Genomic DNA, 17907 nt, shown 5'->3' with positions numbered 1-17907 from the left:
ATATATATGTTTCATAAGAATATATAGTTTTTATTTGTAAACAAGGTACATTTGTAATCATTATGGTAAAAAAATAATTAGGTTTGCAAATCTTTTTTACATTTCAAATCCATTATTCTTGTTTTTTTTGATTGGATAAAAGACACATTTCTCTCTATAGCAGATGGCCTGCCAAGCATGCCTTGCAGGTTCCAAATGAGTATAAAATAGTATTGTTTTGCATGCATATTAGTGTGTAAGCATCTATTTCAATCCGCACATAGCTGTGTGTTTTGGTTGCACCGTGAGTGACCTCTTTCTTGTGATTATAGTGCTTCTCTCCCTACGGGTTTTTACCAATGTTGATGGCTGTTGTACCAATAGTGGCCTCATTATGGACACTTTATTATACTGTATTTCATCACAAATAAATATCTGTAAATACTACAGGTCGTTAATGCGGAATCGGGAATGAGAGAACATCCCAATCGTTTTGACAGAAATGTACTGCATTAGACACAGTCCTACTTTGGAACCTAGACCACTGATCCATGTCTGGACGTAGGGCATCCACTTGAGTTCGTCCGGGTCAATAAAAACCATCCCACAGCGACTGACTGTGGCTGGTGATGCCACAGCCAAATCCTGGACCTGAAAAAAATGTATTTTAGATTACATCACGTCAATGAAGGATGCTGAATATCGTTGGCATCCAACTCAGACCTCAAACACCATGTGTATGGATGGTGACAGTTTGATCCTTTCACTGTTAGCCAGGCAGAGCATCTTGTTGTCATCCAGCACGGTGTTCATGTTCTCAATCCACAGGGCATCAACCGGCCCATCGCAGATCACCCACTTGTGGTCATTGGTGGTGTCGTCCACCGCGTCACGGACACTAAGTGCCATTAGTCCGTCACGCCATTCCATGGTCAGATTGTTAACCTGGTATCCGGTTTTAAAAACAGAAAAAAAATGGGAATTTGCACCAAGAAAATGTTTGAATATGTACACCTCCTTTTTCAAAGTACCTCTCCATAGAGTTCTCCCATGGTGACCGATTTGGGGTTGAGAATGTAAGTCTTGACAGGCTGATAGAAGGGGTTGTTGCTCCTGTACTCCGAGTTATAAAGGGTGATCAGCGTGTCCGCCAGGATGGTGTAAACAGTAGTTTTCCCCCCCCCAGTTGGCCCGACCAGCATGACACCATGTCGCACGATCATGGTCTCATACAGTTGGATAACCTGGGGATCAAAACGGAACAGTACGTTTGTCCATAGCTATGAATGTAAGTGAGAATGGTTGTTTGTATGTATGTGCCATTCCCTGATGTGTGACACATGTGACGTGTACATTATGCACCACAGCGGCGTGTTTATTGTGAGTAACTCTAACCTTGTCAAACATCTGTCAACAGCACTAAAAAACTATATACAGCATACAAGTCATGAAGCTATATCAAAGTTATTGGCACCTTATTGATCATGGTGGCCAGGGGCTGCAGGTTCCGCTTGACTATACAGTCGACAATTGTTGAATGCAGGATACCGTAGTCATGCTCTGGGATGGACACCCCGGGGAAAAGGTCAGACAGGATACCACTGGTGGATTTGCAAACATTGAACAATAATGACTTTGACATGTGCAGTATACATACTCATGAAATGCCATGCTTACCCAAACAGTTCTGCATCATCTGTAAGGAACTTTGGCAGATTGGAATCCCGCAGAGCTCTGATAAGAACAACATCTTCACTCAGGTGAGGATTTTCTCTTTTTAGTGACCTATAAACAGATGATATGCGTGCCTAAGGAAGCTTGCATGGTTGTAGGTTCCCTTACCCTAATTTATCAAGGTTGCTTATGTTATATATGTTATATATTGTTTGTAATGATGTTCTACATTGTTCAATTTTCGAAAGTGCATTTTCAAAAAGGACATTAATGGTTCATGGAGCCAACCAAGATGTGCTAGCTCTTGCTGTTCAGCCTCCTTCTGCAAGTGTTGTCATCGGGGTACATTGCTCAGCTAGAACAGAGTAAACAAATGCTTTGCGAGGTTGATGGTCGACTTGGTATCATACATTTCGGTATATTTTCCATCAAAATAGTAGTCAATCCAAAATGTTGTGCTGCTGCTGGATGTTCACAGTATACAAGTGATTGTTTTCTTCAACAAAAGAGAATGGGTGAAGCAAGTGCGAAGAACGAGAGCCAAATGGACGCCCACATCAAATTCTGTTCCTCAAAGTGATCATCCCACTGATGACTGCTAAGAAGGAACAACTTTACAAGAGGCATTTGGCTTCAAATAAAGGTATAAAAGGATGCTATTTGGCTGGTACACAGTTAAAAAATGACGAGAACTCCTGAAAAACATCCCATTTAATGTCTTCTTAATGACTTGTAAGTACATCACTACCTCCACTCGTGAATTCGCTGAAATATACAACAGCAAAGGCTGCCACTTGGATCCATACAGTTTGGTCTATTTAGCCCAATTGGAATGAAATTCAATTAGCCCAGACATAGATGCACTGTACTAAAAACGCATACAAACAGCTAAAGTGAGGTGAGAATTCAATGTTATACATTGCTTGTGATCCTGACAGGTTGGCCATGCTCATTTAAACATAGTAAAAAGATTACAGAGTCATTAAAGTGGGGGAGTAATGAGTGTTGTGGAAGCGCAAGACAAAAAGGAGATGGAATACAGGACCAACAAGGAAAAGACATAAATCACATGTCAATTACTGGAGTTATAAGCCCATAACCAACAGCCTGGGAGCATCCATTTGGCATCAGTCTATTTATGCACTCATGCAGAGCAACAACAACTGTTGTGTTTCTGACTCCAAATCTTCTCACTGAAATTTTAACCTTATTTTTTCCTTTAACTACGAAATGTGCGTCAACTGTCCTTCATAGACCCATCCACGTGCAATGTTTGGTCCATCCATCTATCCATCCATTTTCTATAGCGCTTATCCTCTTTAGGGCATGCTGGAGCCTGTGACTGTTTTGTTAACATTCCTATTCATATTCTCAAGTAAGCATCTGTAGTTCGCCCTCACCATTTCAGGATTTTTAGGATTTCATGGCCTCCCTCTATCACGGTTTTATGAAAATATAATAATATATCAGTTACCACTGTTTCATGCTTGAGTGCATGCCCGTTATTAGTCAATCATTTTTGTACCTAAATTCAGCATTTCCAAGCATAAAAATGGCCAAATAAAGTAAAAAACGGCAAGACATTGTGATGATATGTACAGTCCCTGACAAAAGTCTTGTCGCTTATCCAAGTTGTAGGAACAACAAATAATAACTTGACTTGTAGTTGCTCAATTGGAATCAGAAATGACTTATATGAAAGGCAAAGCCCTCTAGATTATGCTTTTTATATCAAAATAAAGTTTTGTACCATTCATTGAGTTTTATCATTTAATTAGGACATAAAGGTCAGATTATGCTACAAATATGCTACAATAACATCAGAACATAAAGTCATTGTACCTTGGAAAAAAGAATTAATATTGTATACCTTGCAGATCTGTCGCACACCCGCATACTGGCTGTATCCCCAAACCATGATTTTTCCTCCACCAAACTTGACTGTTTTCTGGGTGAATCTTGGGTCCATGCGGGTTCCAACAGGTCTTCTGCAGTATAACCCGCATGGACCCAAGATTCACCCAGAAAACAGTCAAGTTTGGTGGAGGAAAAATCGTGGTTTGGGGATACATCCAGTATGGGGGTGTGCGACAGAAAGACCACAAGAAAGGGCAAATTCTGCAGCAGGATGGCACTCCTTCTCATACTTCAGCCTCCACATCCAAGTTCCTGAAAGCCAAGAAGGTCAAGGTGCTCCAGGATTGGCCAGCCCAGTCGCCAGACATGAACATTATTGAGCATGTCTGGGGTAAGATGAAGGAGGAGGCTTGGAAGATGAAGCCGAAAAATCCTGATGAACTCTGGGAGTCCTGCAAGACTGCTTTCTTGGCCATTCCAGATGACTTCATCAATAAGTTATTTGAGTCATTGCCAAGACGTATGGATGCAGTCCTCCAAGCTCATGGAAGCCATACACAATATTAATTATTTTTTCCAAGGTACAATGACTTTATGTTCTGATGTTATTGTAGCATATTTGTGTATTCAAAATTAAGTATATGTATTATTTCTACATTTTTTTGTATGCGACAAGACTTTTGTCCAAGCAAAATCTGACCTTTATGTCCTAATTAAATGATAAAACTCAATGAATGGTACAAAACTTTATTTTGATATAAAAAGCATAATCTAGAGGGCTTTGCCTTTCATACAAGTCATTTCTGATTCCAATTGAGCAACTACAAGTCAAGTTATTATTTCTTGTTCCTACAACTTGGATAAGCGACAAGACTTTTGTCAGGGACTGTAGTATTCTACACTGGGTACTAGGTGTCAGTAATGTTATGCCGGGGGTCTTTTGGGGCCAGTGGCACACTGTTTAAATAAAATGACCAAACAGTAAAAATGGGAAAAATCGAGTTTTTGATAAAAATCAAATATCCTTTGTTATTCAGTAGACGGCCCAATGTGCAAAATATGTGGACCCCCCTGTAATGGAGTGTCAAGCTCGGGCGTCTTAATTACTCGCCATTTGTGTCCTGTAATAGTGTACTTTACTATTCATGTGTGATTCTCTGACCCTGCCATGACCAGCACAGATTTGACGGCCCTCATTCCAAAGTCGTAGTGGTCCTGTTGGGACAGCTGCTCAGAGCACAACTTGTACATCTGGGTCATCTTCCTGGCTAAAACCTTACTGGACTCGAATCCCTCCGAGTATAAAATCACCTGTGCAGAAAATGCAGGCAGAAAATGCAGGCAGATAATGTGGCGTGAAAATGCTGCTCTTGTTTATGCTCGTTCATCCAATGTCTTACCTCGGCAATGAGCGCATAGTTTGGCACCATCATGGTTAAGGGTCTGAAGAGAGATTTTAGGTTATCAGGAAGCTCCGACCTTCCAGCGTAGCCTGGGTTCATGGTAATAAAAGCAGCACAGGTCATCACCAGCTTGATCTCTCTGCCTTCAAATCGAAACTTTGTTAGCTAAAAGGAAAGAAACGCGATTGACTTTAAGGACTATACAAACGTGTCTGATTGTGGTTGCATCTTTGAAAAAGAGAAAAAAGAAATATAGCTGTCAGCTTTTCCATGTCATACTTTAGCAGCTTTGGCATTCCGTATGGTGATGAGCTGCTGTGCAATGACGGACAACACCTCAATATCGATTCGATTAAACTCATCAAAGCAGCACCAGGCACCAGACTGAGCCAGCCCACTGAAGAAACGCCCCATCATCTGAAGAAAGACGCATTTGGATGAATTGAATTTTGTGAGTCGTTATCGTCTTCTCATCACCCCGAGTATGAACCAACCATTATATTCTTCTCACCTTGTAGTCAAGTCCATCAGAACAATTGAAGACCACACACTGAATGGCCAAAGCTTTAGCCAAATCCTTTGTGGTCTCGGTCTTTCCCGTCCCTGCAGGCCCGGCTGGAGCACCCCCCAGGTCCAATTGGAGAGCTCCCATCAGACATAAGTAGCAACGGTCCTGCATTTTGGCAGGCATGGTAAGGGTTACACAACAACAAGTTACAGTATTACACAACAACAGGGTGGAAAAGTGTTACCGTAAGTGGAGTGATGACCAGACGGGGGCAGGCTCCTAGATATTCATACGCATAAATGTACGTGGATAAGGCCATGGTGGCTACACAGTTGTCTATGTCAAGGTCCCAGTAGTAGCGCAACTGTCTCTGCCATTCAAAGTTAGTCCTGGAGTCCACCTACAAAGCATGAATCTGATCATAGCTTTTGTGAAAGTCCACATCCAATCCACCATAAGCTTTGGGACTCCAGCGAACCCACAAAGTTCATGACTCCCCCATAAGAAAGACACGAGGCAAAAAGACCGAAGGTTCCAAGACCGAAACCACCGCTGAACAAAAAGAACATTAAGGCTGGTCTCAATTTAGCCAGAAAACATCTTGATGATGCCAAGACCTTTGGGAAAAGGTCTCTGACGAGACAAAAGTTGACATTTTTGGAAGGTGTGTTGGGACACCACATTTCGTAGAAAGAACATGATTGCTACTGTAAAATATGGTGGTGGTAGTTTGATGGTCTGGGGCTGTTTTGCTGCTTCAGGACTTGGAATACTTGCTGTGATAAATGCATGAATAAAAAGCATGAATTCTGCCATCTCCCAAAAACATCCTGAAGGAGAATGTGCGGCCATCTGTTGGAGACCTCAAGCTGAGACCAACTTGGGTTGTGCAGCAGGACAATGATCCAAAACACACCAGCAAGTCCACCTCTGAATGGCTGAAGAAAAAACAAATGAAGACTTTGGAGTGGCCTAGTCCAAGTCCTGACCTGGATCCTATTGAGATGCTGTGGCATGACCTTAAAAAGGCTTCATGCTGGACAAGCCTCCAATGTGGCTGAATGACAACAATTCTGCAAGGATCAGTGGGCCAACGTTCCTCCACAGCGCTGGAAGAAACTCATTGCAAGTTATCACAAACGCTTGATTGCAGTTGTTACTGCTAAAGGTGGCCCGACCAGTTATTAGCTTTGGGGGGCAATCGCTTTTTCACACAGGGTCATGTAGGCTTGGATTGTTTTCTCCTTTAATAACAAAACGTTTCATTCCTCCCCCATCCCAAAAATTAGGTCAGGTTAGGTTAATTGGCCACTCCAAATTGTCCATCGGTATGAATGTGAGTGTGAATGGTTGTTTGACTATATGTGCCCGGGGATTGGCATGGCCACAAGTACAGGGTGGACCCCAAAGTCAGCTGGGATAGGCTCCAGCATACCCTCCGACCCCAGTGAGGATAAGCAGCATTGAAAATGGATCGCTGTATAACCTCTTAGCATATCTACATGTGTTGCTTTACAAAATTTCAAATTAACTAAGTTGCAACCGGTCATTTTTCACTATGTGGCACTTGCTTGAAAAAGACTGGACAGCCCTGTATGAAGCCAAGCAACAACCAGTAAAGATGTGTGTGTGTGTGTGTGTGTGTCATGACACAATCATACGTATACAGTACCTTTTGTCGGACTAAATCTGTGACAATGTCGCGGGCATGTACATCGATGGTGATGAGGGCAGTGATGATATTGCGGTGTAGAGCGGGTAGCTGTCCTCTGACCAAAGCTGCCAGGGCATTTAACCTCTGAAACACACACAAGGACACCAGGCGTGGTGGACACCAGGTACATTATGTTTGGCAAGGACGGTAAACAATCTTCTAACTATTTCGTTTTACATCAAAGTTGGTGTGTTCAAACTGCTGCAAGGCAGCAAAGTGGTCATGGTCTCCCTCCAGACATGCTTCCATGTCCTTGCACCACATCATCTGGGAGATTGTTAACACCACCTAGTGGACAAAGACAGGGCATGGACATTCATACATGCTAGTCCAGACCTACTATAATCACCTAGAGTCAGAATGTGTGGAGTTTGGAAAATGGAGAGGAGGACGGAAGGGTAACCTGAAAGTGTGTACGTATGTGTCCATACGGTACCTGAGAGGGATACCCGGACACCACCCATTCCTCCCGGGACTGCAGTTGATAGTCTGCAATGGCAGCCTTGCAGAGATGTCGCAGTGAGTTGTACATGGCCTCCTCCACCTTGCAAAGCCATTCTTCCACGTTACCCCTCGCCTTCAGACCTTTGGTTAAACCCACCTACACTCACACACAACAATAAAACCACCGGTTAGCGGCAGTCATATACATCTTATACAACGTTATGAATTACATTATTTTTATTATTAACTACTTGACCCACATGATCACCAAGTGTGACCTCACGAATGGTTTGCTTCTGCCATGACAGTGCTCATAATATTATGAGGAAAAATAATCTAATTTTAGTATCAGACTAACAAACAAAAAAAACAATTTTGTTATTTTGGGGTTGGGGAAATTAGGAGAATTAGGAGAAAAAAATGACAAGCAAAAAGGGTTGGAAAAAAGCAGCACAAATAGAAAAATCAGCTGTAATTTAAGTCTAAATATGAAGAGAAAATTATTGTTTCCGCCAGTTTTGTGAAATTCTGCTTTTTTTGTCCTCGTCATCTTCTCAGCGGTTGTGATTCAGAATGCCAGAGGCAGCATCAACAATACTACCTAGGCTCTTTCCATATGGACGCCAAATGTATGCCCTTCTATGGTGAAGTGGAGGCGTGGTGAGGACCTGACGTGCACAGACTTCTACTCTCAGTGAGCTCCATCAACCACAAACTACCTTTTTCTATTTGCGAGTGCCAAGTGAGTGTGCGGGAAAACACAGTGGGGGGGGGCACAGACTAATATTTGTCATGCAACCACCAGAATTTCCTTTTTATTCACGGACATCTTAAAAACTGCAGCCCCTGCTTATTTGGTTTGACTTAACCATGACTGACCTTCTCTCCTTCAGGGGAGACGATATTCAAGATGTCCTTGGTGTAGACCTTTTCCTGTTCTCCAGGCTCCAGCGTAGCTGTACCTGTGCCTGACTGGTCAGACACCAAAGCAAACTCCAGGTGAGTAATGGCATCAAAGCATTTTCTCAGGTGAGGCTGCACCGCTTGTGGGTTCCTCGTCTGGGCTAAAATCTTCAGCAGTTCATCATTGGACAAGAAGTAGAACCTGAGATGGGCGGACACATTGCAGATGATGTCACAAGTGAGTGGAGAAGTAGTGATAATGATGGCCATGGTCAATGACGAATAAAAAAAACAAACAACGCAAACAACGAAGTGGCAGGTAAACATCGGACAGTAGATCCCGCTTTTGCAAATGATAACAGCCCATAAAAAATTATATTTTTGACACACGGCTCAGTCCTCCCCCTCCAAACCCTCCTGCTACCTTGACGTTGACTTTTGCTCTGATTTTGGATCGACATTTGCAATAAACACCACACGCCGAGGGTACGTTGCAGAACCACCAACCATAGTGCGCAGTCTCAGCACATTAGGAGTATTTTAACCAAAAATCCCCTAATGTGTGAAGATCCTTAGTACAGAAAGCCATAGCTGCTTCACGCTTCAATTTCCGCAGCTTTATAAAAATATATCACTTTTTGTGGTTGTTTGTCAAAAAAATGTGCATATTTAGAAGGTCGTAAACACGGCCTCTATGCTATGAAAGTATTCAATTTATATATAAGTACTACTACTTGCGGAAAAATGCACCGACCACACTCTCCACGCTGTGGAAGAAATGAACTATAGAAAAGAGGGATTAGATGCAAACGGAGATACCTGGGGAATATAACCCTCTTGGACTCCAGGTAGTCTTCCAAACACTTTTGGATCTTGTCCAAGAGAACATTATTTTCCTGAAAAGTCTCCAAGAGATCTGTGTAAAATAAAAAGGAGCTTTTTGGGTGTGCAGAGTCGTCGAAACATTTATCTCATGTATATGTCAACTTCTTCCTCTTCCTCCATGTGTGCTCATCTACCTGGCTGTGTGGCCGCTTTGAGGGCATTGGGCATCTTTTTGACCTTGGCCATGATGGCCTTCCAGGACTTGTCCACTTTCAGAAACATTTTCGACTCAGCAGGAAGCTGCCTCTTGATGTCTGGGGCCAAGAAGATACTTTCTAAATACAGCCAGTTTCTCTGGCATGTAAGCCACTCATCCTGGGCAGGAGAAGAAATAGGTAGAAATACTGCAAGTTGAGGGCACAGGCTTATAATTTCATTTTACGAATAGTTTCAAAAGTAACATTTTAATACACTTTTGTTTTTTTGGTGCATTATGTATCAACTATGTATTATTTTTTAAGCTCACAGACGAGAGGGAGGTACACTCCTGGTGTGGCTGCTGTGTAAAAACCCAACATTACAGTAGCATGGCTGACACTTACTGACCAATGTAGAAAACCACATACTGTATCATCACAACATACAGTATTGGAAAGAAATACTGACTTTACCAGAGTTTGGTTGAAGCGGATCAGCCTCATCAATAGTTTGTCCACGCGGGCTTTGATGGGTGTGACATAACGGGAAGATGCCGCTGTGCCAACATTGATGATGCTGTCATCCAGGAGTACCTACACCGGAAAGCAGAATAACCGGAGAAATTGTAACATCTGAACCCCAAATCCCATGACAACGTGTCGTGTAATACATGTCATATACTTTTTGTTTACCTGGATATCATCTGTGCCTCCCAGGATAAAGATCTCCTTGGAGTCACCATGCTGCAGTAGAGTGAAGGTTGTAGTCCACCAAACATCCTCCACCTGCACAGGGACAAATTAATTCCAGCCTGGAAATATTGATCAATAATAATTTCATAAGAGGAGATCAAATGGACTCATATCTCTCCGTGGCTGGGATGTGGAATAAAACCAGTTTAAGTGCTCTCATTACCTTATTAATAATGGTTTCCACTGAAGCCTCCCCTGAAGCCTGTGCTGACACCTACAATGAAAGTCTTAGTTCAACACAGTTACATCGTTTTACTTATTTTAATAAAATGTATAGAAAATGGTTTATTGGAATTAATTAGTTGCAGACCTGAGGATTCCTTATTTATAAATGCAATTTTTTCATAGTTTTTATAGTTAACGACCTTACAATTTTGTATCATGATGAGAGCCCTGGAGACGTGCAATAACACCCCTGCATATAAACAGGACCATGATTTATTCATTCATATATTTGTAAAAAACAAAACAAAAAATGATAGCGTGAAGCCATGAAATTCCAAGTGGCAAGGCAGTACTGTACAATTATAATCCGATAGGTGTTATGGATCTGGTCCATGCCTCCAAGTAACTTTGAAGATACATTAGAAACAGGATCGGCTTAGTACCAAGAAGGAAGTAAGATATACATACTTCCTGTATGTCCGTGCCGTAGGAAAAGACATCGAGCTCCTCCATCGCAGCCATAGTGAGCTGCTCCACGTTCAAGGAGCTCTTCACCACGGCCTCCAGATTCCTCCAGTGTTCCGGTTTCATACACGGGTTACGCAAGTCTGTGATCACGGGCAACTGAAAGGAAATAAGTGTCAGTCCTCATGCACGCACGTCTACAGATTCACAAAATGAAACCAACACCTGTCAGTCAATAACTTCATGCTCTCGTTACATGAGGTTTCAAGGGTCCCTGACTTGATTCATCAACTTTGCTTAAATATGTTACATATTGTTTGTAATTATGTTGCATATTGATTTTAGAAAGCAAATGGTACGTTCGCAAAATATACCTTTGTTCTTCATGGCACCACCCATGAGCAGCTGAAAACGGCAGTTGTGCCAAAATGTTGTGTTGCTGCTGGATGTTTACCATGTCCGAGAGAAAGTTTGCTTTCTTTTCCAAAAGAGGAAGGTTTAAGAGTGGACGGAGCAGGTACAGAGAAAAAGAGGCAGAGGCAAGCCCGCCTCGAGTTACGTTCTTTGCGGTGATCATTTCTCTGATGACATATTCGAAGGAGCACCTTTGTGAGAAGCATTCATTTCACACTGATATACTGGGTGGTCCGATTTAGAAGACTAACTGACGACTTAGCCACTCATTTCCACTAACCATTCTGTGTTTTAAAGGTGACCAGTCTTCATCTCCATTACATCCATGTTCTGCTTTCTCCAAATGTTTCTCCCTTATTTTCTCCTCCCAAACTATTGACACATCACTCAAATATTTGCTATACTGTGAACATCCTCCGTCTCATACACAGCTGTGTTTGTTTACCTGAGCGATAGTACTCTGATGATGTCACTTCTGGAATTGGCTGTCAACATGAACTCATCATTGGCTTTCAGTGAAAGTGAAAAATCAAGAACATACTACCAAAGAATATATAAAGGTATTTCAACAAGTTGATGACTCATGTCAGGTACCCTGTAAAACACATTTCTTACAACCCGAACCAAAACACTCAGTTTTGGTGGAGGTTTGGAAAATCTCCACTTCAGCTGGAATTTTACAAAAGGTCTCGTTTTTAACAACCAAGAAGTTTGCATGTGTATATGGCCTGAGTTAAAGTCGCATTAAGTCATGTATTATAGTGTGTTACAATGTACAGTGCATCCGGAAAGTATTCACAGCGCTTCACTTTTTCTACATTTTGTCATGTTACAGCCTCATTCCAAACAGAATTAAATTAATCTCTTACCTCAAAATTCTACACAAAATACTTCATTATGATAATGTGAAAAAAGTTTTTTTTGACATGTTTTGAATTTATTAAAAATAGAAAACAAAAAAATCACATTTACATAAGTATTCACAGCCTTTGCCATGAAGCTCAAAATTGAGCTCAGGTGCATCTTTTTTCCACTGATCATCCTTGAGATCTTTCTACAGCTTAATTGGAGTCCACCTGCAGTAAATTCAGTTGATTGGACATGATTTGGAAAGGCACACACCTGTCTATATAAGGTCCCACAGTTGACTGTGCATGTCAGAGCACAAACACCAAGCATGAAGTCAAAAGAACTGTCTGTAGACCTGCGAGACAGGATTGTCTTGAGGCACAAATCTGGGGAAGGATACAGAAAAATTTCTGCTGCTTTGAAAGTCCCAATGAGCACAGTGGCCTCCATTATTCGTAAATGGAAGACGTTTGGAACCACCAGGACTCTTCCTAGAGCTGGCCAGCCTTCTAAACTGAGCGATCGGGGAAGAAGGGCCTTAGTCAGGGAGGTGACCAAGGCCCCGATGGTCACTCTGTCAGAGCTCCAGCGTTCCTCTGTGGAGAGAGGAGAGCCTTCCAGATGGACAACCATCTCTGCAGCAATCCACCAATCAGGCCTGTATGGTAGAGTGGCCAGACAAAAGCCACTCCTTAGTAAAAGGAACAGGAATTTGCCAAAAAGCACCTGAATGACTCTCAGACCATGAGAAACAAAATTCTCTGGTCTGATGAGACAAAGATTGAACTATTTGGTGTGAATGCCAGGCGCCATGTTTGGAGGAAACCAGGCACTGCTCATCACCAGGCCAATACCATCCCTACAGTGAAGCATGGTGGTGGCAGCATCATGCTGTGGGGATGTTTTTCAGCAGCAGGAACTGGCAGACTAGTCAGGATAGAAGGAAAAATGAATGCAGCAATATATAGAGATATCCTGGATGAAAACCTGCTCCAGAGCGCTCTTGACCTCAGTAGACTGGTCATGTACCTTGACCATATAGACAGTAGACATTAGCACACAGCCAAGATCTCAAAAGATTGGCTTCAGAACCACTCCGTGAATGTCCTGGAGTGGCCCAGCCAGAGTCCAGACTTGAATCCGATCGAACATCTCTGGAGAGATCTGAAAATGGCTGTGCACAGACGTCTCCCATCCAACCTGATGGAGCTTGAGACTTATTGCAAAGAAGAATGGGAAAAAACTGCCTAAAGATAGGTGTGCTAAACTTGTGGGATCATATTCAAAAAGACTTGAGGCTGTAATTGCTGCCAAAGGTGGATCAACAAAGTATTAAGCAAAGGCTGTGAATACTTATGTAAATGTGATTTTTTTGTTTTCTATTTTTAATAAATTCAAAACATGTCAAAAAAACCTTTTTTCACATTGTCATAATGGAGTATTTTGTGTAGAATTTTGAGGTAAGAGATTAATTTAATTCAGTTTGGAATGAGGCTGTAACATGACAAAATGTAGAAAAAGTGAAGCGCTGTGAATACTTTCCGGATGCACTGTAGGTTATTGAATACACATTATTGTCCTACCCACCCTCTGTTTCATGAGTTCAACCTTGTCCTTCAGACAAGGCACAACGTTGTTGCGAGGCAAGCCCTTCTCCATCTGGCTAATGTACTTGTTGTATCTGTTGACCTGTGAGTTCAACTGCTCCATGTCCAGCTGCAAAATCAGGTTCTATGGATGGGAAAGGATGGGTAAGGATACGTATAAGCATATGACATGAGGCTTCTTGGGGGGGGGGGGGGGGGCAGCACATTCAAGCCTCACCTGTTTCCATCTATCTTGTAATGAGTCCCACTCTTCCTGAGAGTCCCACAGGAGCCTCTTCAGCCGAAACTCTGCTTTGAGATCATCCAAGTCATCAAATTTGGTCACCTCCAACTACAATCATCACACCATCCACAAAACAATTGTTAAAGTTAATCAGAATGGTGGCAGCACATTGAGACCCTAGAGGTCTTATACACTATTTTATGCTTATAATTTTCCTTGAATTATTTGTCTAATTTGATCTGTAAAAGTGTTATACACCATTAGCCACTCTATACTCCTGTCCCGCCTCAAAACCAGCGTCAATATCACTGATTCTGCTCTGTCCTGGCTCCAATCATACCATACATCAAAACTTGGATGGAACAAAATTTTCTCAAACTTAATAGTGACAAAACAGATATTATCATCATCGGTCCCAAAAACATCACAACACCCACCCATAACTTCTATCTTCAATTTGACAGCGCCACCCTCACTCCATCCCCACTCATCCGCAACCTTAGTATCCTCCTTGACCCCACCCTTTCGTTTGAACCCCACATCAAACAGTTAACCCGGACTGCATTTTTCCATCTTAAGAACATAGCCCGACTCCGTCCATCACTTACATTCCCTGCCGCTGAATCCCTGATCCATGCATTCATCACACCCAGAATCGACTACTGCAACAGTATTCTCTACGGCACACCGTCCAAAACCCTCAACAAACTACAATTACATTACAACTACAACTACATAGCCTTCTCCATCGCTGCCCCCACCCTCTGGAACTCTCTGCCCCATTCACTCCGTGCTTGCCCTGACCTTCCCACCTTCAAAACACAACTAAAAATCCACCTCTTTAAATCTGTTTTTAAAGTCTAACCTTTTATATCTGACTGCTGTGCCCCGCCCCGCTTTTACTCATGTTTTATCTGTGTATTAACCAATGAATGTTGTATTTTGGTGGGTCTTCTATTCTGTTTACTTGCTTTATTCAACTCCATTCTTCTGTAAAGTGTCTTTAAGTATTTTGAAAAGCGCTATACAAATAAAATGTATTATTATTATTATTATTATTATTATTACTATCAGCTGAATGTTCTCATGCCCCTTTTTTTCAGGAGCACTTTAAACATCAGATCACATCAAAATATGTCATTTCATTTGACTGTTTTTTTTTCTTACTAAATAAGACATCCGACTTGCAAGTCATATTGTCAGTTTGTACCTTAAAAGTTGAAATAGCAGCTGGCGGGCCGGATTCAAAAGCTTGTTGGGCCGCATGTGGCCCCTGGGCCATAGTTTTCCCACCCCTGCTCTGGGCCTTGATGGGTGCAATCCTGGTGACCACACAGAGTGTTTTTGCCCTTCCCCTGTGCTGAAGTGTTTTGTATCCTTGTTAAAACATATTGCCTCTGTGGTGGTATTTTCCCATGTATGTCTCAGTATTTTCTTCCTCCTTCCATACTGGTACCCTACAATTCCACCTTTTTTCCGCCTCTGCTCTGGGACCTGCGACCACAGGGGCCTTTGATGGTGCAGAAGCATCAGGATTGAGGATTGTTAGAAACCGGAAACAAATCGAGGAATCGGAACCAGAACTAGAATGGTTGAAATTATGTGTTTGCAGTATGTTTTCATGTGGCTACAGCTTCACCCTGACGCCCCGCCTCTGGTGCCCCTTTCAGGAGAACCGGCCAAACGTACAGGATAACAAAAGCTGATTGTGGGATATCCACTCGAACTGTTGGCCTGGTGCATTCAATAAGGTAAGCTGCTAATGGTGGTTTTCTTTGTGATTACCTTGAACTGTTTCTGGTAGGATGTGTACGCTGAGGCCTGGGCCTGCAGCTCATCAATGGAAATTTGGAGCTCCTCGAGCAGAACACGTACTTGGGTAGAATCTGCATTGATGTCTAAGATTTGTGGATCCTATCCATGAGCAGATAATCCCAATGCAAACACAACACAGCATATATTCAGCAGGGATTCCAATCCTAATTTGTTGAAATGAACATTGTTGAAATGAATGATCCTTTGACGACCTACCTGAGACTTTTCTTTGATTTTCTTGACCTTTTGGTTGAGGTCTTTGATGTCTTTCTGCAGGGCCTGTGAAAACTTGTCCATCATTTTGTAGCGGTCAAAAATGGCATCATTGATGATGAGGTGCAAAGAGTTCATGTAAGGCTCCATGGAGGCGAAGGCCACATCATCCGCCGTGATGGGAAGCGAGGATATGTTGATGAGATTGTACATCTCACACACTGTGTCCTGCTCCTTCTCCAGCACTTTCATCTGAACAGGACGGGGACGCAAGATGACAGGAGATTACATGGGACGAGAACATTGTTGTTGTATTTTCTTCTTAGATGTACATAGCGTACCCTGTCTGGTATCTCATCAAGGAATGTGACATAGCTGGCTAACTCCGTTGTTGTGGTGGGACTGAGTTCAAGTTTAAATTGAGCTTCACCCGCTTCAGACATGACAGCTACCAGTTTCCTCTTTGCCTGCTCTGTCAATATCTCGTTGATCACCTAGAACAGCGTGTCAGAGTATTCTTGATACGCCAATAAATGCTTCTTTATTCCACAGTTGGCTGGAAAATGTTTTTGTGGTTATCCTGACCTTTAGACAACGGACTGGGGAAGATATGAGCTTCTCTTTCATCTGGGTTTTGTCCACAAGTAGCAGGCCCAGATGTCTCTTTTCCTGGATAGCCAACGCTTCCTCATGCTCTTTGTTGTACAAGTCCAGCGATGTTTGAAAAAACTCCAAATCTGTTCAACAAAGCAGCCACGTGTCCTGCATTCACTCTCGGGTGAACACAATAAAACGTTGCACATTTTTATGACGCAAAGCTAAAAGCTCCCTTTTACCCATTCACACACAAACACTCTGGTTTTGGTGTCACAGCCAACGATGCCAATTACATGATGGCACCATCGGATGGAGGACGCACCGTTAGCAGATCTGGAAGATTGGGGTTCATCCATTGGGAATCTTGTGCATGGGTTTATTACATTCCAGAAACATGCACGTTAGATGAATTGGCGTCTCTAAGTTGTCCATCGGTAAGAATGTGAGTGTGAATGGTTGTTTTATGTGCCTTGCATTTGACTGTCTCTTGCCCAAAGTCAGCTCCAGCATTCCTCGCCACCCTAGTCAGGATTAGTGTGATAGAAAATGAATAATTCATCCCATTTGCTCATTCGTTTCATGAGACTGAGGCTGAGGCCTCTACGCTAGAGGACAGTTTTCCTGAGAAGCACAACATTCTCCGACTGACTGAAGACTTCCAGGTGGTTGACATAATACCGGTGCATACTAACACACCACATTTCACCGTCAGTCACCATAACAACGCCATAGCATTTGAAATAGCCATTGGTTTGATGACCTGTCACTGGACAACGATACCTACTACATCTGTTACTCCTGGTATTTCCAACAGTATCTTCAAGTTGTCTTTCATAATAAAAGAGGGATGAATCAGGTAATACCATGGTCTTGTTGTTGTAGCGCATCCAAATCCAGACTTTCATTCTCCTTGTAAAACAGCTGAAAACGCTCAAACATGCGTGAGCACACTTCGGCAGCTTCAAAAGTCAACTGGAGTGATTCCTGGGGAGAGGAAAGATGCAGTAAGTGTCGTCTGGAGTGTTACCAAGTACTTCCTTACCTTAATTTTTTGGGCGATGCTATGGATGTAGCCATCGTTTTCAATGACAGAGCCCAAACTGGGAGCATCTCCATATTCACCCTTTCGGTGAACACACATGTTAAATCGACAACCTAACTAATAAAAACACACATGGAATCAGATACCTCAAAATCGTCCTGTGTTAAGAGGGAAATGAATTCCGGGTCTGCTGTTAGCGTTTGAATGGACATGACGGCTTTCTGGTACTTCCCAGTGATCTCTGCAACTGTTACCTGTTC

General features: G+C 42.5%; 1 protein-coding gene across 2 annotated transcripts in view; it reads right to left on the bottom strand.

Moving 5' to 3' along the window:
* Nucleotides 1-17907, bottom strand: part of dnah6 (dynein, axonemal, heavy chain 6) — a 47257-nt gene that overhangs the window by 23928 nt on the left and 5422 nt on the right. The window contains exons 10-38 of one of the 2 annotated variants that reach the window (XM_078793409.1): nucleotides 17778-17901; nucleotides 17648-17715; nucleotides 17469-17589; nucleotides 16594-16745; nucleotides 16350-16502; nucleotides 16012-16260; nucleotides 15766-15894; nucleotides 13975-14088; nucleotides 13738-13881; nucleotides 10891-11046; nucleotides 10421-10471; nucleotides 10198-10290; nucleotides 9979-10098; nucleotides 9502-9682; nucleotides 9302-9398; nucleotides 8459-8684; nucleotides 7572-7736; nucleotides 7313-7423; nucleotides 7094-7219; nucleotides 5666-5821; nucleotides 5425-5586; nucleotides 5193-5330; nucleotides 4911-5078; nucleotides 4673-4821; nucleotides 1657-1764; nucleotides 1454-1580; nucleotides 1011-1223; nucleotides 703-924; nucleotides 508-630 (exon numbers count right to left, since the gene is read on the bottom strand). In XM_078793409.1, the coding sequence (XP_078649535.1) occupies nucleotides 508-630; nucleotides 703-924; nucleotides 1011-1223; nucleotides 1454-1580; nucleotides 1657-1764; nucleotides 4673-4821; nucleotides 4911-5078; nucleotides 5193-5330; nucleotides 5425-5586; nucleotides 5666-5821; nucleotides 7094-7219; nucleotides 7313-7423; nucleotides 7572-7736; nucleotides 8459-8684; nucleotides 9302-9398; nucleotides 9502-9682; nucleotides 9979-10098; nucleotides 10198-10290; nucleotides 10421-10471; nucleotides 10891-11046; nucleotides 13738-13881; nucleotides 13975-14088; nucleotides 15766-15894; nucleotides 16012-16260; nucleotides 16350-16502; nucleotides 16594-16745; nucleotides 17469-17589; nucleotides 17648-17715; nucleotides 17778-17901 (4146 nt within the window). Of the gene's footprint in view, nucleotides 1-507; nucleotides 631-702; nucleotides 925-1010; nucleotides 1224-1453; nucleotides 1581-1656; nucleotides 1765-4672; nucleotides 4822-4910; nucleotides 5079-5192; nucleotides 5331-5424; nucleotides 5587-5665; nucleotides 5822-7093; nucleotides 7220-7312; nucleotides 7424-7571; nucleotides 7737-8458; nucleotides 8685-9301; nucleotides 9399-9501; nucleotides 9683-9978; nucleotides 10099-10197; nucleotides 10291-10420; nucleotides 10472-10890; nucleotides 11047-13737; nucleotides 13882-13974; nucleotides 14089-15765; nucleotides 15895-16011; nucleotides 16261-16349; nucleotides 16505-16593; nucleotides 16746-17468; nucleotides 17590-17647; nucleotides 17716-17777; nucleotides 17902-17907 lie in introns of those variants that run through there. The other variant, XM_058066351.2, reaches the window with a different exon arrangement.

Source organism: Doryrhamphus excisus, linkage group LG9 (assembly GCF_037039965.1).
Source record: "Doryrhamphus excisus strain RoL-2023G ecotype Guam linkage group LG9, RoL_Dexc_Guam_v1.1, whole genome shotgun sequence".
In the NCBI taxonomy this organism is placed as follows: Eukaryota; Metazoa; Chordata; class Actinopteri; order Syngnathiformes; family Syngnathidae; genus Doryrhamphus; species Doryrhamphus excisus.
Note: the sequence above shows the minus strand (reverse complement) of the source record. Positions and strands in the feature narration are given on the sequence as shown.